Source organism: Styela clava, chromosome 13 (assembly GCF_964204865.1).
Source record: "Styela clava chromosome 13, kaStyClav1.hap1.2, whole genome shotgun sequence".
Lineage (NCBI taxonomy): Eukaryota > Metazoa > Chordata > Ascidiacea > Stolidobranchia > Styelidae > Styela > Styela clava.
In genome coordinates, this window is record NC_135262.1 from 18451208 (window position 1) to 18474027 (window position 22820).

Sequence of the window (22820 nt, forward strand, 5' to 3'; positions counted from 1 at the left end):
CAATTTTGTGTTAATATCAAATAAAAAGAATATTTACCACTGTCACATTTTATGTGTTCATGCGCATTACAGTACTTCCGATATAATCGGCTACTGATCTGCTAATTGGTCTATTTAAATGCGTGATACATGCGACATAAATATATATGTATAAACTTTTTGTTTGTTGCACTATTGTTCTGTTTGGCATTGTCAGAAAGATACCAACTGGCATGTAATATGCAAATCTTGAATGCCATTCGTCGTATTTGCATTTTGGTTGTGCATTATACGTACATCCATCAAATAACAGTGCAATGACATGTTACAAACGTGGCCGCAGATATAGTTAGTAAATACTAGTTGTAAGAAGTGCTGCCCTGTACTTATCTTGTTCGGTGTTTTCGCTTATCTTTGAACGGTTTTAAAGTCATCTAAAGATAGGCTCGCCTTCTAACACTTTATTGTTTTTCGAATGTACTCACATGGTTAGATTTTCATATTTACCCCGGGAGAACCAGCCCAAACATACCTTATTTATATGGCTACCGGGTCTTTCGCACGACTACCAACCTATAATGTCGAGTATGGTACTAGTTAGCCAGGTGTTTGTTTGTGATACGTGGACTTGATGATGGAAGAAGCGGTAACCGACAAGCGTTGTGTGAACCACGCTGCGGCGGCAATCCTCGCGCACATATGATTTTTAACCAACCACAGGATTCGAACCTGCGCGACGACAAAAAGCCATACCCACAAGGCGAAGAAATGTACTTTCGCTTTCGAATCAAGACATTCCAATAATCGACTGAAATTCATTTAATTTCGAGAAAAGCAAAAATGTGGAAGCATGGAATAAAAATTACCAAATAAAACCCTGCTTCACCAAAAACCGTAACCTTTATCCATTCCGCACACGCGAACATATAATTAATTCAAGAAGCAGAACATAAAAATATTGCCAATATATAATAACTAAAAGCACAGTGAAAAATAAAGAGTGTTATATTCATCATATAAATAGAAGAATTAACTTGAATCAAGAAATGAAAGAAACTATCTTACCCAGTAAAAAATGGTCAAGTATGGAGTATGGCTATAACACCGTTAGCTTAATAAATAACAAAAATTGAATTGCAAAAACTACAGAAAATATCTCATTTCACAAACTGTCCTTGACCTACAGGCCAATTTTTTTAAAACGAATTTTTTTTGGCACTTGGCAGTGTATTATTCACTAATTTAAAATTCAACCAGCTTTGCCACTTACATAATGTAAACCTGTGTGAACTAAATACCAGTGATCAATATTTAAAAACAATAAGGCACCATTGTGGTAGAGTTTAGAAGTGAAAATATACTGACAGTGGTACATTGAATATTTTCTTCCTACATATAGTGAGAACAAGCTTCTTGACAACGGTTTGGGGACTTTAATTATTGTTACTCACCTAAATGTGGCATTATGGAAAAATTGGTATTAGCGAGTTAAGGTGAAAATAATTTCTCAATAGCTCTACATGCTGCTGCCACTAAACCTATGTTGTACCACGAGGGTGCGCAACCTGCACCCACAAGGAAAACTTGTGCGGCCCGCAGGGAAGCGCCAATTTTGAATGATGCGCGGCCAGCGAAACGAGTTTTTAATTTAATCTAGAATGTGTGAGTAATTCTAATTCCTTTGCGTTACCATGCCAATATCTGAGCCTGTGCAAAGCGAACAACGTATGCCACAAGATCAATAAACGAAATTTTTGTGTGTGCGACTACTGGACAATTAATTATTAGCTTAATGGATTAATGTTGTATATATTCACTATTGATATGGCTACAAAAATAACGGCGGTAAGTTGAAAACATAGATAATGCTTTATCCATAACTCTTCATGAAATTTTTGAAAATGTTTTCCAATTTGACCAAATCATTTTCGGATTTAAGCTTCGTGCAATGCTTGAAAAAGTTGTCAACAATATCTCTTGCGATTTTTTTTTCTGTACAAAGATAAAATAGAATAATAATAAAAGTTAGATGCTATCTATTAGAAATTCAAAAGTTATCGCACAATCATGTGCAAACTGTTGTTTGGAAACAGGATTATCAGGAAATTATGATTAAATCACAATGCCATAATAATAATAAATTTGATTATCTAAATTGGAAAAAAATAGAATAAATATCAATTCTAAATTCATTCAAAAGCTTATGCTTCAGATATGCATGGTTATAATTTCAAATCTCTAATCTAAAAATGGATACTTTACATACCATCTTTTTCAACCATTGAGGCTTCCATCAACATTAAATTTGTTAATTTCTTTGCAAAACTTTTAAACAAATCTTTATTTTTGATGAACCCTCTTTTATAAAAAGGTGAAAGATATCTGATGACAATATCAGAAATTTCTTTCAATCTTTTGTCATTCTTTATTTCTGGAACATTCTTAGGTTTGCTCTGCTCATCAACCTTGCTGTCTAACTGCTTCATTGGCAAATTGTATAATAAGCGATCATCTTTGTCATGGAACGACAAGTCTTCGCGTGGTTCAGGTTGCTCAAGCACTTTAAGCAAAGGCGATGAATCGTTTCTGTTACCAACATCTTGAAATACATTCGTTGATGATGTTTCACAGATTGCTTTTAAGGCGGGTAACCCATCAACGATTTTGAGAATTTCTTTACTTGCTTTACGAAATGACGCAACAGCAGTTTCTTGATTTTGTTGTCCGCATTCAAGACTAACTGTCAGATTGAACCTAGTTTTGGCATCAGAGGGCTTATTAATGGTAGTGTCAGAAACTGGAGATTCGCTTTTTATTGCAACTCTTTCTGTGTTATTATTCAGTTCTCTTTTAAAATTGAACTTTTTTGAATCCTCTTGCTGTGTGTGAAGGAAATGAGGATGTGAATCATTGTTTACTTCTGATTCAACCTTCGGTGTCAGCTGGTCATGAAAGGGATGTATTTTCAATTTATCATTCGAAGATGTAGTAACTATTGTCGCTTTAGGCTCATCACCAGAAACTGGCCTCACAAATGGGGTTGTTAGATCATCAGAGGTAGAAACAAAGCTGCATGGCGATATTTGGCTCACATTTTCTGAGGTGATATTGATGATCTGCTCAGATTTTTCACTTGACGTCTTCCGTTGTTGAGAAAGAGGTTGCGTGACATTTGATGAATCAATCGGATCACTTGAAGAATCCTCAGATTTGGACACAAACGATGTGCTAAACTGCAAATCTTCATCATCACCACTTAAAATCTGTTCAAATATAGTCTTATCACTTTTACTTTTATTGTTTTCAAGCTCCTTACTATCAGAACACTTCAGAAATGAAGGTGTATCCCTTTCAGGTGTCCTATCCTCATTAGAGGCAGAAGACATTTTATCCAGTGATGTAATTCCAGTAAATAAATTATCTGTTTCTTCTGACTGAGATTTTTCAATTTCATCTTCAGAGTCTGACAAATCGATCAGAGGCCCAGTTTGGTACCGATTGTACGCTGACACAATAACAGGGCCCTCATCACTCTCATCTTCAGAGCTACTATCACTCATTTTTTCAATTTCTCGTTTTGGCAATTTATCAGGTTTTTCCGTTTTTATATTAATGGGACTCACAGGACTTGGAGTGGATCTTCCAAATAATCGTTCCTCTTCATCTGAGTCATCTGAATCAGAAAGTGTAAGATCTACAATTTCCTTCGTTTCTGATTTATTAGAGACTTCGTGTTTTTTAGCTGAAGAACTGTTGAACCAATCTCTGATGCTGAACTTTTTCTCATTGTTGCTTACATCTGATTTTTTATCACATGTTTTTAAAATTGCTGTTTTCTGTGTTTGAGTTGGCTTTTGAGAAGATGACAAACGTTTCTTAGAAGGCGGTTCTGACTCATCTTTAGCAACATTTTGTTGAGCTTCTGCTATTTTCACAGTATCACACTTATTTTGGTTCGATTTAGTTAGTTTTTTTGAAGATTTTTTGTACGATGTATTGGGCTTGATATATCTCTCGATGGATTTGCATTGCACCTAAATAGAAAAAAGCCAATATTGTTTATAAACACATTATAAAGAAAAGCCAAAGCAAAGGTGATTACTATTAATATGATTGACAAATACGTATTTTACATTGACAGTTCTGCACTAGATTAATATCGGGTTTAAACCAGTACAGTCTTGACACCAGTGGTCAGATTATCTTTATTTGATCAGCGATTGTAAGATGTTCTATATGAATTCGTCAAATCCCTCTTGATCACAAACATTGTTTGACTTCCATGATATGTAATATCAAGACAATACAAATGTCAAGTTTCTTCACAATTATCAGGAAAATGCAAAAATTTGCTTCATTTTGGGCATTCCTACCTTATCATCAAAAGTGATAGCTGTTTTCTTCAATGGTGGTTCACATTTAGCAGATTTTTCTAATGTAGAATTTTCCTGTGATGAGAAAAAGTAAATTTACATAACAGCACATACTCAAAAAAAGATTTTTGGCTTGATGACAAGTTCGATTTTTTTTTCAAATATCAAAAACAAAATTATTTTTACGTTCACCACTAAAAATTGATTTGAACGCTAAATTATTGCAGATTCTAGATACCGGTATATAAAACTTTCCTCATTGTAGTTTGGTGATTTTTAAATTTTTTGTTTTATTACTGTACAAGGAATTCTGACAAAAATTTTGAACTATATTTTTAACTTTTCTCTTCCGAATTCACTCATTATTTTCATTCTGCATTTCAATTCAACTAAACCAAAAATGGTGAAATACAACCTACTTCCTGATTCATCTTGTTATCCTTTAGCAAATTAGCAGCAGTTTGAAAAGCATCTCCTGTTGGGTTATCCACACCACAGAGAGAATACATATGACTTGCTCTTTTACGTTTTAGAGTAGTTGATTGCTGGAAATCTTCCTTTTCAGAGTCACAAGACTGTTTTGATCTGGACTTGGAATCACCGTTTTTAGACTTTTCAAATTGTCTGAATAATGAATATGGTAAATGTATGATAAAAACTTTTGCCTGGTTGCAAATAAAATTCTATAGGAATATGTAGTTCTGATCTTCATTCAAAGTAGTGATTTTCGATCTTTTTTAAGCCATAGAACATTTTTACATCATTAATTTTCAAGCATCCAACGAAAAGGAACAAAATTATAATTGTAAGATTTTTATACTCGCATGTCGCAAATTGCCAAAATATAAATATGAATTATCTAAGACAGGCTGTTTGCTGAAAAAATTGTATTTCCATTTAAATATTACCGTATGTATAAGCTTGCTTGGATGAGCAGAACCCATATTCTGACAGTGCTAGGTTTTATAACATTACCCACCGAGCATTCTTCTTTATTACAATGACAAGCTAAGAATAATGTATCAATGGAAATACGAGCAGTCGCCCAGACAAATAAACATTGGCTTAGTTTTATGAGCCATTTATCAGTTTTTATTTATTTTTAAACCTGTATCAGGGGAAATGTTCATTATCAAGTAACATACTTTTCTTAGAATCAAATGTGTGCTCCTTGACTTTTGCATCATAAAAAAAGCCAAAATATTAAAATAAAATTGGAAACAACTATTTGACACAGAATGCCTGAAAGTAATTTGCAAAACACCAATGTTCCGCTGAACACCGATTGAAATTCACTTATTTTGACTATCACTAACAGTATATAAGACTGCATACAGACATAAGACGATAGGTTAAGCTTTAAAATGTAACAGTAGTAGGTGTGATAGACTAGTGGTTCAAGTATTAGACTTAACTATGTTAGTGTCAATGGTTACAGTCCCATGCCTCTCGTATCACCCAGGGTGTAATAAATTGGGTAGGCAATGCCGAAAAAAATCCTGTCCTTCCAAAAATAGAATAGCTCCTTACAAATCGTCGAGTTGTACATGGCCTTGTTTTGAAAAAGCATGCTATATTCTCATTAGATGTTGTAAATCTTAAACTCATTGCAATGAACAATACCATATTGATGAGTCATACAAAACTGCTTTTGTCAATTTGAAAAAAAAACATTCAGTACATTGTACAATGAGAAGAAACATTGAGAAACAATATACAAGCATTACTCGTGTAATTTCTTTTCTGTTGTCATCTTTCTAATTTCATTTACTTTTCTTACAACATGAGCTCGATAAATCATCAAATTTTTAGCGGTTGAAAATATTTCAAATTCCAGATCTGCTGCAGCACAATGAGATTCCCAATCACTTAAAATACAGATTATTGAGATTATTTAAATATCCAATGAAATCCTGTGTTTACAAACATATCATAAAAAGTTATGGTCCATAACAAAACGATCATTTTCTTAATATCGAAGTCAATGTGCCTAGAGATTTCAGTCCCAATTGAATCTTGCTTGTTTAAACTTGGAAAATAGTTGAGTAAAAACTAAATAGGCATAACATAATCTCTTTCCACGAAATAGTAAGTTTATTTATGAGATTTCGTTAGATCATAGCAAACATTTATTCGCTGTTTATCAAGCCATATCTTCTTTTGTCTGAAGAAGTTAGACTATGATCTAACGAAAGCTCATATTATACTTATTATTTCGTGGAAAGAGATTATGTTATTCCTAAAAACTAAATATTGCAATATAATTCTATATAACATAGTTTTAATACGCCATATTCAAATAAATTATATTTTTAATAGGACACATTCGTAAGAATTGTCAAAAAGATAAATTTCCAATACCGTACAAAATCCACACTATTATGTCGCTAGAATTTACAAATATCAGACCTAGAACAAAGCAGTATTTCAATATTGATTCTCATTCTTTATTTGAAACTAAAATAAATCACCTTGCATCTGACTTTCCTTGAGTTGCTTCGTAATTACTCGTCAAAGTAACGTGAAGTCTGTCGTAACATCCTTTCCTAATCTTCCAGGTACATTTCGGAAGTCTGTTGCTTTCTGGTTTAATCAGTGGACAATCATCAGGCCAGTCTTCATCAGATTCTTTGGAACGTTTCCTTTGAGTTTTGGTTTGTGTAGCGCTCTAAATAAAAATAAACACTATTAATTAATTATTAGGGATGGGACAAGTCATGTCAAGTCAAAATTTAGCCATGGCCATGGATATGAGGAATCTAATTATATAATTCAAACTAGATGGTTTGTACTTTGTAGAGGTCAATGTATATAATGTAAAAAAAATTGAAAAGGACTCGTTGAAAATAACATGATTCTATATCAAATCTAAATATCAATCCATTCCGATTAATTACCATTTGTTGAAAATTGAGAAGAGAGCAATTTAACCATAAAAAGAATTGAGAACAGAGCAGTAAAACCATATAGAACTTGAAATCAGAAGTGTTTTAAATGATAATGAAATAGCATAGTTTTTACTATCATTGTTCAAGATAACAATCATGCTGTAGGAAATAGCAACAAAATCACTTCTATTTCCACATTCAAAATAATGACATTTTGACTTGGCTATAATTCAAAAAATAATTGCTCTCACTGTTAAAGAAAGTTATTATTTACCTTTCTCATGGAAAACTGTTCTTTGAAAAATTCAGACCAATCCTTTGAAGTAATATCATTACTGCCACCTCCAGAACCTCCTTCTCCCCAGTCATCTTCTACTGTTCTGTAAATGTAACAGACTTTGACAGCTTGAAACGTAAAAATAAATAAGTGAAAAGTAAGTGACCACTGAAAACCAAAAAGCTATAGAATATAGATAAAAAGCAGTTGTAAAAACAGTCAAAAACATTGTATTACAAGTAAAACTTGCGGCTGTGTGGCTCATCGTGCTAAGTGTTGGGAATACGCTCACCACCGCACCTCTGATTACTCTGCGTGGGTTCGCAGGTTTGAATCCCATGCAGTGATGGTTATGTGCAAGAGGATTGCTGAACTCCTCGCCGCCGTAGGGTGGTTCACGTAACCGCTGGTCAGTTACGACTTCCTCCACCATCATGTCCATGCTTCCGAAAACACATAACAAACTAATCCCAAACCTGACATGAAATGGTAACCAGACAAGGGCCGTGGTTCACCATATGATTAGGTCGTCTTATCGGCTTTCCTCTCCCCTGGGATAAATATGAAAATCCTGGACCGTATTATAGAACTGAATCACTGGTGGTAAACTATTAACAATTAAATTTACCAAAAATTCCATAATCAAAAATTGCCTAGCTCATATTTTTCACAATACAGTACACAACTAAGCCGAAATGAAAGTGATCTAAAAACTGATGTGCTGATAAACAAAAAAACATTAGATTATATTTAATGAATGCTTGCAAGTTTAATCCAAACTCAGACCTTGTTCTGATCTAAAATGACATAAAATTATGTGGTGTCGGATAGTTACAGACTATTTAAGACTATCCCCATAACCCCTGTCTTTTAAATTTCACATTGTGACATAGAAAGCATTTAATCAGCAACTACATATATGTACCGGTATCTGAGAGCCATATTAGGTATGCAACCTTTGTGACAAATTGTCCCCAACAAACATGTCATTGAACTATCCCATTATCACCATAATATTACTAGCAATGGATGAACAATTCCAAATCTACAAACCTATCAAAGCCAAATCCTTTCTTTCCTCCTGCATACAAATCTGGATCAAAATTTCCTGTAGGACATGCGATTTTTTCAGTTTTTTCTCCCATGCGAGTACGACCAACACTGGATAATTGTGTCTGGAATATAACAAACAAAAAATTAAAAAAATAACTGCACGAAAAATGTTCAATATTCTGCATAAAGTGAAAACACAGTGACCCAAAAAAACAAAATTCTGGTCATTTTGGACCATATTCCAGAGCAGTTGTTCTCAAACAGTGGGAAACCCCCCCTCACGGGGAGCTCATTAAAAATAAAAATATTTGTTTGCCCGTCTTTTTTTTTAATATTCACATTTCTTTAATTTGGATATTTACGTTCCATCCACATATTTTCGAAGTGTTTTTTGAATAAAACATACTTTCGCCTTACTATCTGTTATTGTTAGCTAGCTAATTTTGAGCAGGGGCACGAGACTTGACAAATTCCAAAAAGGGGGTGCAGGCTTAAAACGTTTGAAAACCACTGTTCCAGAGAGAGCATGAGTTTTGTGCGAAGCGCCCTAGATTACAGAAACTTTAGGGTACCATCATACACAAACAGAACTTCAAGCGTTTAATGAGTTTCTTTCATTTTCATAGATTATCGTAAGTAACTATGGAATAATCTGTTTTTTTGGGGTCACCTTTCACAAAGTTATCTAGTTATAAAAATTCCGTATATTTCATCATGTTAACCTCATTCAGCCATGTTTTTCAATTTAATCAAAATAAAGAACACAAGCGCACAAGGTGATCAAAAACTTCTATACCTTCTGAAAATCATCATGATGTTTCTTGAATGCTTTCAAATCATGACAATGATCACACATAGAATTACATTCAGGTGCTTTATTGCCAAAGAATAGTGAAATCGATTCATGGCGACAACTAAAAGTAAATTATTATTATTAATAAAGATTCGCTCTCATGCTTTAAAAATGTTCACAATGTTAATAAGACATCAAACGCAGTTTATAGCAATTTATGTAAAATCTAGATCAGGGTGGTCCAAGGTAGTCGGTTTCCGGGGGCCACAAAAATATTTTTGCAATATTCGCGGGCCACAATAGTGCCAAGAATGGGTAAACAGTGCAATACAAAACAAACACTTTTATTGTGCAAACTTATTGGTCAGTGTTTGCCATTTATCAAGCCAACCTAGGCTAACAGAATCAGCATTTGATTTTTAGTTCTATATGATGCCAAAATTGTTAGCATAATATATTTCCTACCAAAAAGATAAAAAGCCAGTTAACAATTTAGGCTAGCCAAGCACATCATTAAACTTCGCTAGTTGCCTCAGCTAGCCATAACACTAGTCAATTCAGTGACATTAGTGATGTAACAATATGTCGAAATAATTTTCTGGTTAATTTTACGACGAAACAACACCAAATGCGATTTATTGATCTTTCTTCGAATGCGACGCGGGTCACAGGTAATGAGACTGAGGGCCACATGTGGCCCGCGGGCCTGGGTTTGGACCACCCTGATCTAGATATAATCAAAAATATCTAGATTACTACAAAATGTTTTTGGGCTGGGATTGCTTTCTGACAATAAAGTTTCAGCGGAATGCAAGCAACATTTTTAGTGCAACATGCTACAAATGTTTATGTTGATTTACTACAAGCTTGTATCAAAATTATTAGGATTTGAGTGTTAGAAAATGCTTTTCCGAAGATACAAAAATATTCAACAGAAAAGGCACGTTTCAGAGCGCAAGACTATGATTCACCAGGAATCCAGTAGTTTTCCTTTTTATTTGAATGCTAAAGGTAACAGGGATGAAGCAATGTGAAACTTATTTTTAATAGAAAATTTATGAGAAGTAGAAAACAGATCGGAACAACGTGAAAAGTTGCTATACAAGCAACAAATATTTGCTTCATATTAATTTACAGAGCTAGTACATATTGTTTTACTTAGTCACAGTCAAGTTTATTTTTTCCATCCAGTAAAAAGATAACATGCCAAGTTTAAAGAAATAATGTTGAATACAAATTTCACTGGGGAAGGGAAGCTGCGGGGAACAGAAGCAGGTTATGAAGCAGCGACACCCAAGGTTCGAATATCTAATTATACCTTTTAGGTTTTTTGATTATCGGAGTACTATTACTGTTATTACACATTCTTTTTTACAATACATTTTATACACCACGGTATAAGAATGCACTGATAAGTAAAGAGATGATAAAATTTAGGAAGTTGGAAATTTTCCCAGTTGGACATTAACTATCCAATTCAGTACATCCTGGGTACAGGGTATGAGATTTGAACAAAAGATTTTTTAATAAAACTCCAATACCTACATAGTTAAGTCTAACAGTTTAACCACTAAGGCCATTGCCCCAACGCCGTAAAATTCCTCATTCCTAAAAAAAATCATATCTTATCAGTTTAGGCTACATAGAAAAAGACCCTATTATATAGAAGACAAAGACTACTTGTTAACCTTCATTAAACTAGGACAATGGGTGAAATGGAACAAAAATAAAGCAATTGGAGATCTTTCATTGTTCGTCATTCTCTCATCAAAAGAGAAATATTTGCTCTCTTTATTGAGAGAAGGAAGAGTATTCATTTTACGAGTGTATTAACAACAAAGCCTTGTTTGCTTTAGTTTAAGGAAGGATATAGTCAACCAAGCATGGATCTGAAATAAATGACCAACAAAGTATTGAACATTGATGGTCCACCAGTTAAAATTTGTCAAGAATGAAAAAGGGCTTTTCTCTGAATGTATGGAAATAGTGAAAGATACCATGGTATGCTCGATAAACATATCAAAACAAGAGTGTTTTGTAATATGCGAACATTCTCCATTCAGTTACGTTGAAGAGCTATGATGGGTGAATATAAAGGTATAATCAAGTGGACAAGTGGTAATCCATAGCTCATCAACAAAATGGGAATCATAATTTAAATGATTATTAATATGTTAAAAATTATAGAAAGTGTACTAGTCAGTAGTCAGAAGATGAGCCTATGAATTAATATACAATCAGAATATGTTTCGACAGAAAGATGGAAGGTCAGGCAGAAATCAAGCTTAATGTCTTAAAATAATATCATCAAAAATGACGAAACATTGATTCATAAACATAATATTAAAAGAACGTTCACAATTAAAAATATGGTTCTGTTCTATCAAACATATCAGCATATTCTTAATATTTTTGGTGTTATTATTTTATTATGTTGAAATGTATTGGATAAATGAATATTAGGCTCGATATAAACTTCATCAACTACTTTAGATAACCACTCTATTGCCTAACTGTGAAACTTGTAAAATACAAAGATTTTGTACGGTACCAATTTGCTTAAGCTTCAGTTAGACTACACTTTACCTTACTTCAACCTTTAATAGCAATACAGCCAAAAACCACATTTTAACAAAGGGAAGAGAGAAAAAAAGATTGTGGTTATATCAAATTTTTAAACAAGAATCAGTGTTGGGAACCTAGTCAAGGTTTGTGAACAGTTTTTCACATAATAGTATTTATGAAACCGGAAGTGATTTAAACAAATCATTATGATTTGAACAAGATCATTTGTTAGTAATCAGAAAATTTGGGTTGTAATGTTGTCCTCAATACAAAAACGATACTCAAGAGGTCCTAAGCAATATGAGAAGCTGAGCAACTAACTAGTTTAGTATACCTGATTGAATGTGTACTGAATTGGGAACCGCTTAGCAAATGTGAGAAAGAAAAAGAGTGGTAGTAGTAAACATCGTCCATAAATATCAGTTGATGGAATTTCAAAGAATAAAACTGGCTACACCAGATCAAAAACTTGATTTGAAATGTCATTGGTTGAATAAGAATAGTAAAAATAAAGCACAAGAAAAAACTAATCCTAGCTAGAATAACTATAAAAAAATTTTATTACAGATTTTAGATTTTCGACAAATTATTAAATATAACATGACATCTTTTGAGAGTATAGTTGGATTTGATCTTGATGACCTTCTCAATGCGGATCCATTCACGGATATATACAGCATTGTATCTTTCAGTATATTTGCAACATTTGGGGCAACTATTCTGATATTGATTGCGGTTGCGTTCTTGTATTCTTTCTGCGAATGCTGTTGTCCATGCTTGACAAGTAAGTTGAATTTTTAAACATATTTTCGCTTTTACTAAATAATAATACAAATAGCAATAGCCAATAACCTTGACTATTTAAAAAATTCATTAAATCATTTTATTGATTTTAAATTTTGCCCTCCATTCTGAACAAGGCTCTGCACATACACTGATACATGAGAAGATATTTTATTTTGTGAAGATTTGAAACTCAGATGCGGCATTGCGTAGAGTTAGACCCTGGGTAACGTAGTTAGCATGAGATTTGAACCAAAGATTTTGACCTGCAATGCCATCACAGGTAAGTCTAACCATTCAAGCACTACAGCAGGTCATTTTACACCCTATAGCCCAGAGTGTCTCAAACTGGGGTCGTATCGATATGAAAAGAGTCAGATCGATCTTTAATAATAACTGATTTCAATCCAAAAGCCATCGCGTCTTTTTTGTTAAGCGTTGCGGACGTATATCCATTGCTGTCAGAAAAGGCAAAAAAAATTTAATGCCTTTTGCATAGGATGGGGGTCCATCAAAACTATGATTCACAAATAGGGGTCCGCGGCCCAAAAAGTTTGGGAAACCCTGCTATATCCTATATATGACAAGGTGCATGACTCACTAGTCTATAAGACCTCTTACTTGTGGGCTGGTCCAAGTCTCTTTACAAGATGAAAAGATTTATTATAAAGTCGAATGATAAGTTTTTTAAAGACATCCTTTATTGAAAAACTGCATAAAATTATGAAGCCAGCACATTATTACACAAGTAAATAAACAATAATATAAATATTGAATCAATTCTTTCTAGCAACATCCAGAAAGTCTAAACCTAAATCACCAAAGATGAAGAAAAACAATAAAGTGGAGCCATCTGGAAAAGAAAAAGTGGAAATGGAAGATCTTGCCTGGTAGAAATATGCTCATAAAAAATATAGATTTGTCAAGCGTTAGCAACTAAAAAATTTAAATCAAGAGAATTTTTTGAAAACACAAAGTTTCATTTAACTTTAATTAGACACGTTGATTGTATAATCTACAGTCTACGAGGATCTGACTTTAAATTATCTACCGTACTTCAATATTTCCCTGTTTTTATTTCATAACTTTTCGAGTAATGTACACAATTTTTTGTCAATTTGGTACTTTTCAACCATATATGGTACAGACAATATATAAAATATTTGTATGAATTGTTAAATCTTGCCTCTAATCTTACACTCACACACATTTCATGCATGTAAGCTGTTTATCTTGTCGCGTTCAACTTGCCACGTTTTTCATTATATGCCTTATTTTTTTTTATAACTATTCAGATTGATGTAATTCATTGTATTGTATTGGTGTATATTTTAATAACACTTAGTAATAAAACATTCGATTCATTTTATTTCTGAACAGTACCCTACAGTTCATTGGTTTTATTCAGCTTGATAAAAAAATTCGAAAATATCTTGTAAACAAATTGTAGCTTTTTTCATATTGGAGTCCTGAGACTACCATTATTTTATGTGCCTTTGACATGACCTTATCTATATTGTATAATCAAAAACTCATTGTATACTGATATAACTGATGTACCTGAAATTCTACATTGATAGAAACAATGCATTATATTTGTATAGTTGATATATTATTTAGAAAGTTATGGTATGGCTGGTTATTGTGTGTCTTTATATCTTTTTCTAGTCCCAAGCCATAAAATATAATAGAATACATAGTAGTGCATTAGTATATGCAGAAGGGAATATATGATTCACATTAGATTGCAGGTTGCAATCTTCATTTTTTGATAGCTCTTCATAAGGGCAAAATTGCCAGATGAAATTTTTCAAGCCCCAAAGAAAGTATGTCCACTGTGTGCTGTTTATGCCAGATTATGTTGCATTTCCAAGATTTTCTTCGTACTGTGATTCAAAAATTTTTATATTCCAATCGTTTACATTGAATGACTAATATATGCTTGCCTTATCTTTTTATGTTGTTATTTTGAGCACGATTTAGTGTAGGGAATTTTTTTTCAAATGATTCCTATTATCATTTTTCAAAGTCTGAGTTACCAATCGAATTCCACAATAGTTTGATTTTCAGTTTTCTGGATAAGCCATCCTATTATGCCTTCCACTGTGCTGATTGGATTTATATTATTTCTAGAGTTGATTAGATGTTTGTTGCATTTCTTGCCTTACTATACAAATATGAACCTGATAAAACTGAGCATGGAGACGCATGTAGTACACAAGGGCCAAGGATAAATTGTGTCACAGATTCCAAAGTTTGAAAGATTCACATTATTTCTTGAAAATTTTTTCTGTATCAGAATTTTGGTAAATTAAATTTAGTTTAGAAATACTGAAAAAATGATTTCATTTTTTCAATTCGGAAAAAGCATAATTTTTCATGTCCCTTGTTCATTGAATTACAACATTATTGCCAGTTAAAATGAAGGTTTCTGTTTTATGAGTATTTGACAATATTGTTTATATATCCAGATAAATTTAAAAATTAACAAAATGAGTTCTAATATACAACAGCAAGTTGAAGATGTGGTCGGCTTTTCAATTGATGACATTGCCAAAATTGAGCCATTTAAAGACAACTATAGCATAGCCTGGTTCGTGATCTTCATGGCATTCATTGGAACTGTAGCTTTCCTCATGGCATGGGCATTTCTTTACTCATTTTTGGAATGTCTCTGCTGTTGGTGAGTGGTTTTACATACTTCTAACAGCAAAGGTAGGAACTTAAAATTAAATCTCAAAATAAGTGAGATTTCCAGTTTGTAGGTGATAGCTGGGCTATAATACAGAGTGACCCCAAAAACAAAATCCACAATTTCTTAATTATAGAAAAATGAAGGGGAGAATTTATTTAATTTATGTAGGATTGCACCCAGAAGTTTCAATTATTTAGGACACTTTGCACAACAGTTACGTTCTCTCTAAAACAGTGGTTCTCAAACTATTTAAGCCTTTTTAGAATGGGTCAAGTCTCGCGCCCCACCTTAAAATTAACTAGCTAACAAAGCTACAAATAACAAATAGTAAGGCGAAAGTATGTTGCGTTCAAAAAACAAGTAGAAAACATGTGGATGAACGTAAATATCCAAGATCAAGAAATGGAAATATCCAAAACAAGGTGGGCAAGATCAAATCTAACAAATATTTCAATTTACACTGCCCCTCAAAAAATTGTCTACGCTCCCTTGTGGGACGCGAACCACCGCTTAAGAACCACTGCTCTAGAATATGTTCCAAAATAACCTGGGTTCGGTTTTGGGGTCACCACGTTATGCCTGAAATGATGTTTTTTTTATAATTACTTCAATTTAGCTCTTTCAGTCAAATGAAATTAAACAATGCTATATTTCATCACAAATCCTTCATTGTATGAGATTGGTGTACAAAATACTTTTTCACTGGGTATCTACGTGATATGATCCAATGAAATATTGATATATTTTGGGGTTAGGCGAATCTTATTATTTTTCAATGCTCCCAACCAAATACCATGTATGGAGGCAATAACTTCCTCGATTAACTCAGAAAATCACAGACATACATACATATATTTTTGGAAGCCTTCAATGCCAAAACAAAGTCAAACATATTCCAGCAACAGTTATATTATATGAAAATATTCCGAATTGTTCCCTGATTGCTGTTTAATTCAGGGTAATTCTTAAAATAATACAGTGTCTTAGTTCATTCAAACAAAATGCACTGATCATATTACTAATCAAATCATTATTCATTTTCTTTCAGTTGTGGAAGAAGGAAGAAAAATAGAATCAAAAACGGAGAAGAAGAAATTGAACTAGATAGAAAAAGACATTGACAGATATTGCAGTGTTACCTTAGAAGACAATCAATCACCATGTTTATAATCATAATTCTTGTAGCAATTTTTTAGAATTTAGATTTTTTTTTCATTGAATTTAGATATAAATAGATTACTTTATCAATGTCGTTGAATTTCGAAATAAAATTAAATTTTACAAAAGGAAGTATTTTGAGAACATGAGTATAAAAACTTTATTGACTACAATTAAACGATAGTCAAATCAAGTCATTTTTGAATAATAGCGTATTATTATTAAAAATTCATTTTGTGGATCACTTGACATTTCAATAGCATACATACAAGCCCATACAGCCACTGTTTTGAAAAAATAATTATGCATTTCAAATAATTTCTTTTATTCTCGGGAATTGGGATATTTGCAATTATCTTCGTGTTCATGAAAAATCATTTCAAATAAAAATAAAATATAATAAGTCAACGAGGGAAAATATGACAACTTGAAATTAAATTTACAGTATGCCACTTGTCACTATTTCTAACAGCATTGATTTTACTAGTGTACACCAACCTATGTATATAGTACCTATTATTTGAAACAAAACTAGTTTTGTAGATTTACATCATATTTATTGCAATCAATTACTGTCATCATCAACATCATATTTTCTATATTTGTTGTTTAGTACGTTGACAGCATGAGAATGATTATATATGAAATATGACACGTACTAATTTTTGATACTGCTATTTTCAATAAGAGTCTGCTTTTTCTATATATTGAATAAATGAATGAATATAGGAGTCCTATTTTGAATGTATGGATAGATGATTGGCTCTTAATTAGTACAGGATATAGCATATTCTTCATATTTATCAAGTAAGAAAGAAAAAAAACAATAAGACGGTTTAATCAGACTGTGACCACTAACTCAAATCCAGTTAACAGTTCAGGTCTAAAATGTGAATAGTTACCTTATCGAATGGTCTATAAATACTGCATAAAAATGGGTACTCTCGTAGTATGTGTACCAGGTTAGGTTAGGTCATAATTTCATTCCGATTTTCCTTATTTTAGTTCTATTACGAGTTCAGGACTGTTTGTGTTAGCCAAGTGAATATACCCCTGTCCATAGGCTTTAGTCCCTATAAACAACTTGATGAAAAGTAAGCAAACGAAATTAATTACCTTCATAGTGGTACACATACTTCTGAAGCACCTAAAAATGCCAGTGCATTGCATGTTGTTTAGGTATCTATCTACCTTCAGGAATGAAAATAATGTACTTCATGAGACTCCTAAGGTAATTTTTCATCTATACAACTTTAATATATATTATTTATATGAATGTTCCTTATTACTGATTATTGACAAAATAATTACGACAATCGAGTTTAATTTCAGGAGGACACCTCTTCACCCAATGAGAAAACATTTTTAAATGAAAATGGGGGCTCCCGAAGTATGCGAACCAAGATGGCGGACATCGGAATGTAATAAGTGTACTAGGTTAGGGTTAGGCCATAATTTTAGGTATAAATACTACGGAAGGCTCTTGGCTAGTCTTCAAACTGATAATAGGACTAAAATAGGGAAAATTGGAAAAAAAATATCGCCTAACCCTAACCTGTTACCCATGTTACGTTCCGATGTCCGCCATCTTGGTTCGCATACTTCGGGAGCACCTGAAAATGATTATTTCTAAATATGCCAGATGTTCTAAACGTAATCTGGTATCTATTTAATACAATACGGTGCCATGTGTCGATGCGTGCAAAATAATAGATGAAAAAATAACACAGAATAATGAAATATAAACTACAGTAAACATATTACTGGAAATAATACTCATCGGTGAAATTGAAAAACCGAATCATGTGTAAAAGGTAACCACAACAATCTGCATTTAATCAAAACCACCCCAATATTAATCATAAGTTGAAGTACTTGAAACTAATTCTTGTTGTCATAGTGTGCTGGATCTAGGCCATTAAATGTTCTATACTTCCAATGAGTACGTAAGCTCGTAGTGGCGAGTGCATTGGTGATCATGAAAACACTTCTTGTTGTTTTAGCCTCACAGCACAAAGGTATTTAATCCTACATGTACGTAAAAAACTTCAGACTTCAAATTCGTTAGCTTCTGATTTTTATCAATCAATTATAGGTATTCGGATACTTTTGATAGTAATTTCTCATGTTATTGTGTAGGATTGTAACAATCTTATTTTCAGATGTACAGTGATCGAGGTAGTGTGCATTACTACGTTTCCTTTTTTGGCCAATGCTTGGCAATATAAATATTTTAAGTAAAAGACTGACTGGTTGTGTGTGGGTGAAAATTAATAATTCAGGATGAGATCAGTTTGTAGATTGATCAGTACTGCTTCAATACCATTGTGTACTAGAGTAGTGAAGAATCAAGCGCAATAAAAAGGTATCTGTGCACATGAAGCAATCTATAGTTGGGACGTAATTTAATAAGAAAGGTTTCATAATAATAACGTTGTCATAAGGTAAAATAACAGTCAATGCTGAATAGTGGATCCATCAATCCTCAGACAATCGAATATCTCTAAAGCATTGTTTAGAAAGAACCTTGTTATTGAATGTAAGTTGAAAATGATAATCAAATCAATTAAGAACAATAAACAAAGAAGAATGAGACAATGGTTACAAAGGCTTAGTATATGAAATCAGAAACATAACAGGGTTTTGTATGATCGGCAAAGAAGTTGATTTCAGGATTAGTAATTTATTGAGATCAAAATAATTAAAATTACCGCTCATTCAGTTGAATTAGTGCTAGCTGAAAACTAGTGTACAATCGTTAACATAACAATTTATGCTTTGAGAAATCAAACAAATTCGATATGGATTTTAAAGTTACATCATATAGAAATACCGATAGTTTTAGAGAGGAATGTTTCCATATCCCTTGTAGTAGAAGCAGTTAGGGATACAGATGCTGCCTGCACAACTTGGGAAGTGTGAGTTATCAAAGTGCCATTACCAATTCTCTACACATTTTGAAGCACAAAAGAAGAGATAGATTAGACTTTCAGTATATAAAAAGTGAATAGGCCACTCCTAAGTGGTGTAATAAATCCACTAACTAAATTACTTCTAAATTCTACACAATACCTGACAAGTTTTCTAAAAGTTAAAGCTCACAGATTTACAAGTTCCAAATTATCTATATTTAGGCCAAGAACATTGAGATTTTAAAACTACAATAACATGCTTTTTACTCACACATTAGGGGACTAGTTGCTCCAGAAAGGGCACGCAGAGAAACTATATAGTACTATATAACTATATAGTGTGTATGTAGGAAAAGTAACAAGCATTTTTGCCAGAAGCAAAACCATGATTGAAAGATTCAAACCATAAATGCAGATGTAATGAATTCTTTTCTTCTTTACAGTAGTACAACAAGATAATAGTGATAAAATTTAGAACATAGAAGCTTGCCACAGCAAGAACTCAGACACATCTAGGAAATCCTGCAGAGATCAAAGATGTCCAGTAAAAACATACTAACGGATGTTGCAGGAATCTCAATTGAAGATATTCAGAATATAAAACCTTTCAAAGATGATTTCAGCACTGGATTCTTTGTTATTATAATTGTATTTATCATTACAATAATATTTCTAATTGGTTTCACATTTATCTTTGGATTTTTTGAATGCTGTTGGATGAGGTAAGTGGAAAATTAATACCATATTATAACATTAATGTTAACGACTTGGCATGAAATTAATAATAAAGAACCTGTGTAGTACCCTAGTTTTTCCTGCAGTATTCTACTGTAATGACAACGCTCTTCTTGAAACAATTACTCAAAGCAACCATGAATAATGGAGTTAGGTTATGAAAAACATATACCTTATTGTTTGACCATCATTTAAAATTGTGAAAACAAGCACAAAATCTTGCCCACTTTTCAGTACCAAATCACTGAAATCTGAAATTTATTTTTCTTGCAGTTCATCCAGAAAGAAGCCACCACGATCAAACCAGACAGATGTAATTGAAACAAAACTATGAAAATATGATTGGTAAAATATCTGATGAAAGGTTTGAGGAAATCTAATGAAAAACTGTTTAAGACTATAGACAAGATGATACACAGAATCAAATACTGTGTTAGTGAACCTCCTCCGACATTTCTATTACTTTTTGTCATTCACCTGTAAGGTGCTTTCAACCTTTTATTTTGTTCTCTACGTGTATGCAATGAGCATTTCTATCAATAGCTCAGCAAAATTCAAACCTAGTGATAAAAGCGTTGAATGTTTTTGTTTCAACTGATTTGAATCAGAATACTCCGATTTGAATATTTCTAAATGAGATTATGTTTATTATAACAAGGGTTGGTAGTCAGAGCATGGAGCTGGAGTCTGGATTATCAGAAACTCCAGCACCTAACAATCTAATTATTTTTCACATTTAAAATTTCCGAGCTATGTCTACAAGGGATGCATCGCAGAAATATGTATAACAAGTTTAATATTGGATAAATAACTTGCAACTTGTAATAATATAACATTGATACTTGAAAGTTTTATAATAAAGTAATTGTAAAACCTTTTGAGTATTTTATTTAATCGAAAAAGTGTGAGTCACTCTAAAAATCGTGACCATATAAAGTAAACGATTACATTGATACAACTTGCTAAGCACAGGTTGAAAATTCTAATTGTAATTGCAATGATGATTGACTACAACTTTGATAATTGCTTTTGTGAGGTAAAATTATCTAAATCAATATGAAATTCAATTTTAATTTTAATTTGCGGTTTCTGCTGGGCCAACTTATGCTTGTTCTATGCTTCTGCACCCGTAGATTCACATGCATATAATGAAAGAATGTTGTAGCGAGAGTGAAGATTTTATTTTATTGTTGTAATGCTTTGTATGATTACTCATTTTTGCTCATTACTCACTTTTGTCATATTGAAAAGCTAACCTTATAATGTAATACATTTGAATGAAAAAAGTCTTACTTGATATTTTCACAATATTTAACCATCGATTGGAAATGTCCTGTCACAGTAGCAGAGTATCTTTTGTATGCTGAGTCTCCTAACTAGAAAAGTGAAAGAATTAAAATATAGTGAATTTCATGACACCATAGGCGTAGCCAGGGTGAAGTTCATGACACCATAGGCGTTGCCAGGGAGGTGCCTGAAGGGCCATGCCCCCCCCCCCAAAAAAAAAAATATTTCAACATTATTTTCAATGCGATTTCATGGCATTTGCAGTGAGACATAAATTCTTGCGCCTTTTCTAACTCCATTTTGCTCTATTCTTGAACGATTTACTGAAAACATCTTTTCACCAAATGAACCAACCAACCAATACTCTGACCCCCACGACATAGATGTTGGTAGATAGAGGTTGTTGTTACATGTTACAGAAAGAGATAGAAAATAGGTAATTCCACAAAGAGGAAGGTCATGGAAAATAAGTTTTGGTATAGAAGTTTTACTGGCAAAGTGAGCAACCACAGTTAAAGGGTGGGCAAAATCGAATATTTATTTCGAATCGAATAATTCGAATATTTTTAACAAATACCGAATAGTCGAATAACGAATATTTTTTATACACAACGGGAAGTCCATACTCCCTTGGGAAATTATTAAAGACATTGAAAAATCGGATACAAAGCGTTTTTTTACTGGTTAATTTCGTCATAATCGCTGATTGTTTTTGTCACCGTGACCGTTTTTGCGGCGATATATAATCTATATTACCGTCCTTTCTGTTTTTTGCAAGTATTAATTCTTTCGGGTCGGCGGACATCGAAGTATATATTTCGGGTTTACCCGTGCGTTCACGTCGGCAACAGCTGTTAAAACCATTGAGGATTGATTTCAAACCCAAATTAATATTATTCTAATTTTTATCATTTGCGTTGGCTTTCATATCACTTATCAACGTTTGTAAATTTACCGTCACAATATTAAGCAAACGGTAATTGTATTATCAATAACGGGATGCAGATATTTATTAAGACAATACCGTAATTAACTTTGCTATGCTTTTCTATGGTGTCTATGTTACTTTACAGATAAACCTCGCAAAGCTGCGATTGCGTCAATCCCGAATGTTGATTTAAAATAGTGACTAAATAATTCGACAATAAAGGCATTTCTGCATGGCCATACGACGAGATGACGTTAATAAACAGCGCTTCTTGAATAATAATTTACATATGCGACCTATTGATGAAAAAAATTGCGCTTTTGTACTTTTGTGCCTAATAGATGGCCAGGCGCTAATTATAACTAACTCTTCCAAGTTCCGACGTTTTCTTTCA

At 32.9% G+C, this 22820-nt stretch overlaps 2 protein-coding genes and 1 long non-coding RNA gene across 4 annotated transcripts in view; 2 read left to right on the top strand and 1 right to left on the bottom strand.

Moving 5' to 3' along the window:
- Window positions 1-783: 783 nt before the first annotated feature.
- Window positions 784-22820, bottom strand: part of LOC120332328 (uncharacterized) — a 29244-nt gene continuing 7207 nt past the window's right edge. Inside the window, exons 10-19 of the mRNA XM_039399552.2 lie at window positions 21505-21587; window positions 9367-9484; window positions 8571-8692; window positions 7515-7620; window positions 6824-7020; window positions 6080-6220; window positions 4772-4976; window positions 4353-4427; window positions 2246-4013; window positions 784-1971 (exon numbers count right to left, since the gene is read on the bottom strand). Of these exons, the coding sequence (XP_039255486.2) occupies window positions 1850-1971; window positions 2246-4013; window positions 4353-4427; window positions 4772-4976; window positions 6080-6220; window positions 6824-7020; window positions 7515-7620; window positions 8571-8692; window positions 9367-9484; window positions 21505-21587 (2937 nt within the window). The 3' untranslated portion in view covers window positions 784-1849. The remainder of the gene's footprint in view (window positions 1972-2245; window positions 4014-4352; window positions 4428-4771; window positions 4977-6079; window positions 6221-6823; window positions 7021-7514; window positions 7621-8570; window positions 8693-9366; window positions 9485-21504; window positions 21588-22820) is intronic.
- On the top strand, window positions 12374-17316 carry LOC120332337 (small integral membrane protein 18-like). Of its 2 annotated transcripts, XM_078119544.1 has the most exons (3): window positions 12374-12712; window positions 13502-15394; window positions 16455-17316. In XM_078119544.1, exons 2-3 carry the CDS (start codon window positions 15204-15206, stop codon window positions 16525-16527), a joined length of 264 nt encoding a protein of 87 aa, XP_077975670.1. In that variant the 5' UTR covers window positions 12374-12712; window positions 13502-15203; the 3' UTR covers window positions 16528-17316. The 2 variants fall into 2 exon arrangements, with proteins under 2 accessions (XP_077975670.1, XP_039255498.2); XM_039399564.2 differs by lacking the exon at window positions 16455-17316 and having other exon boundaries at window positions 12474-12712; window positions 13502-15183.
- On the top strand, window positions 19924-21498 carry LOC144431427 (uncharacterized). Its single transcript, XR_013479997.1, has 2 exons — window positions 19924-20198; window positions 20485-21498. It is a non-coding gene; the product is annotated as an uncharacterized LOC144431427 (long non-coding RNA).

Coding starts and splice junctions, on each gene's coding strand:
- LOC120332337 (XM_039399564.2), top strand. CDS start 12,529: ATGACATCTTTTGAGAGTATAGTTGGATTTGATCTTGATGACCTTCTC. Junction 12,713..13,501: donor CTGTTGTCCATGCTTGACAA/GTAAGTTGAATT, acceptor AATTCTTTCTAG/CAACATCCAGAAAGTCTAAA.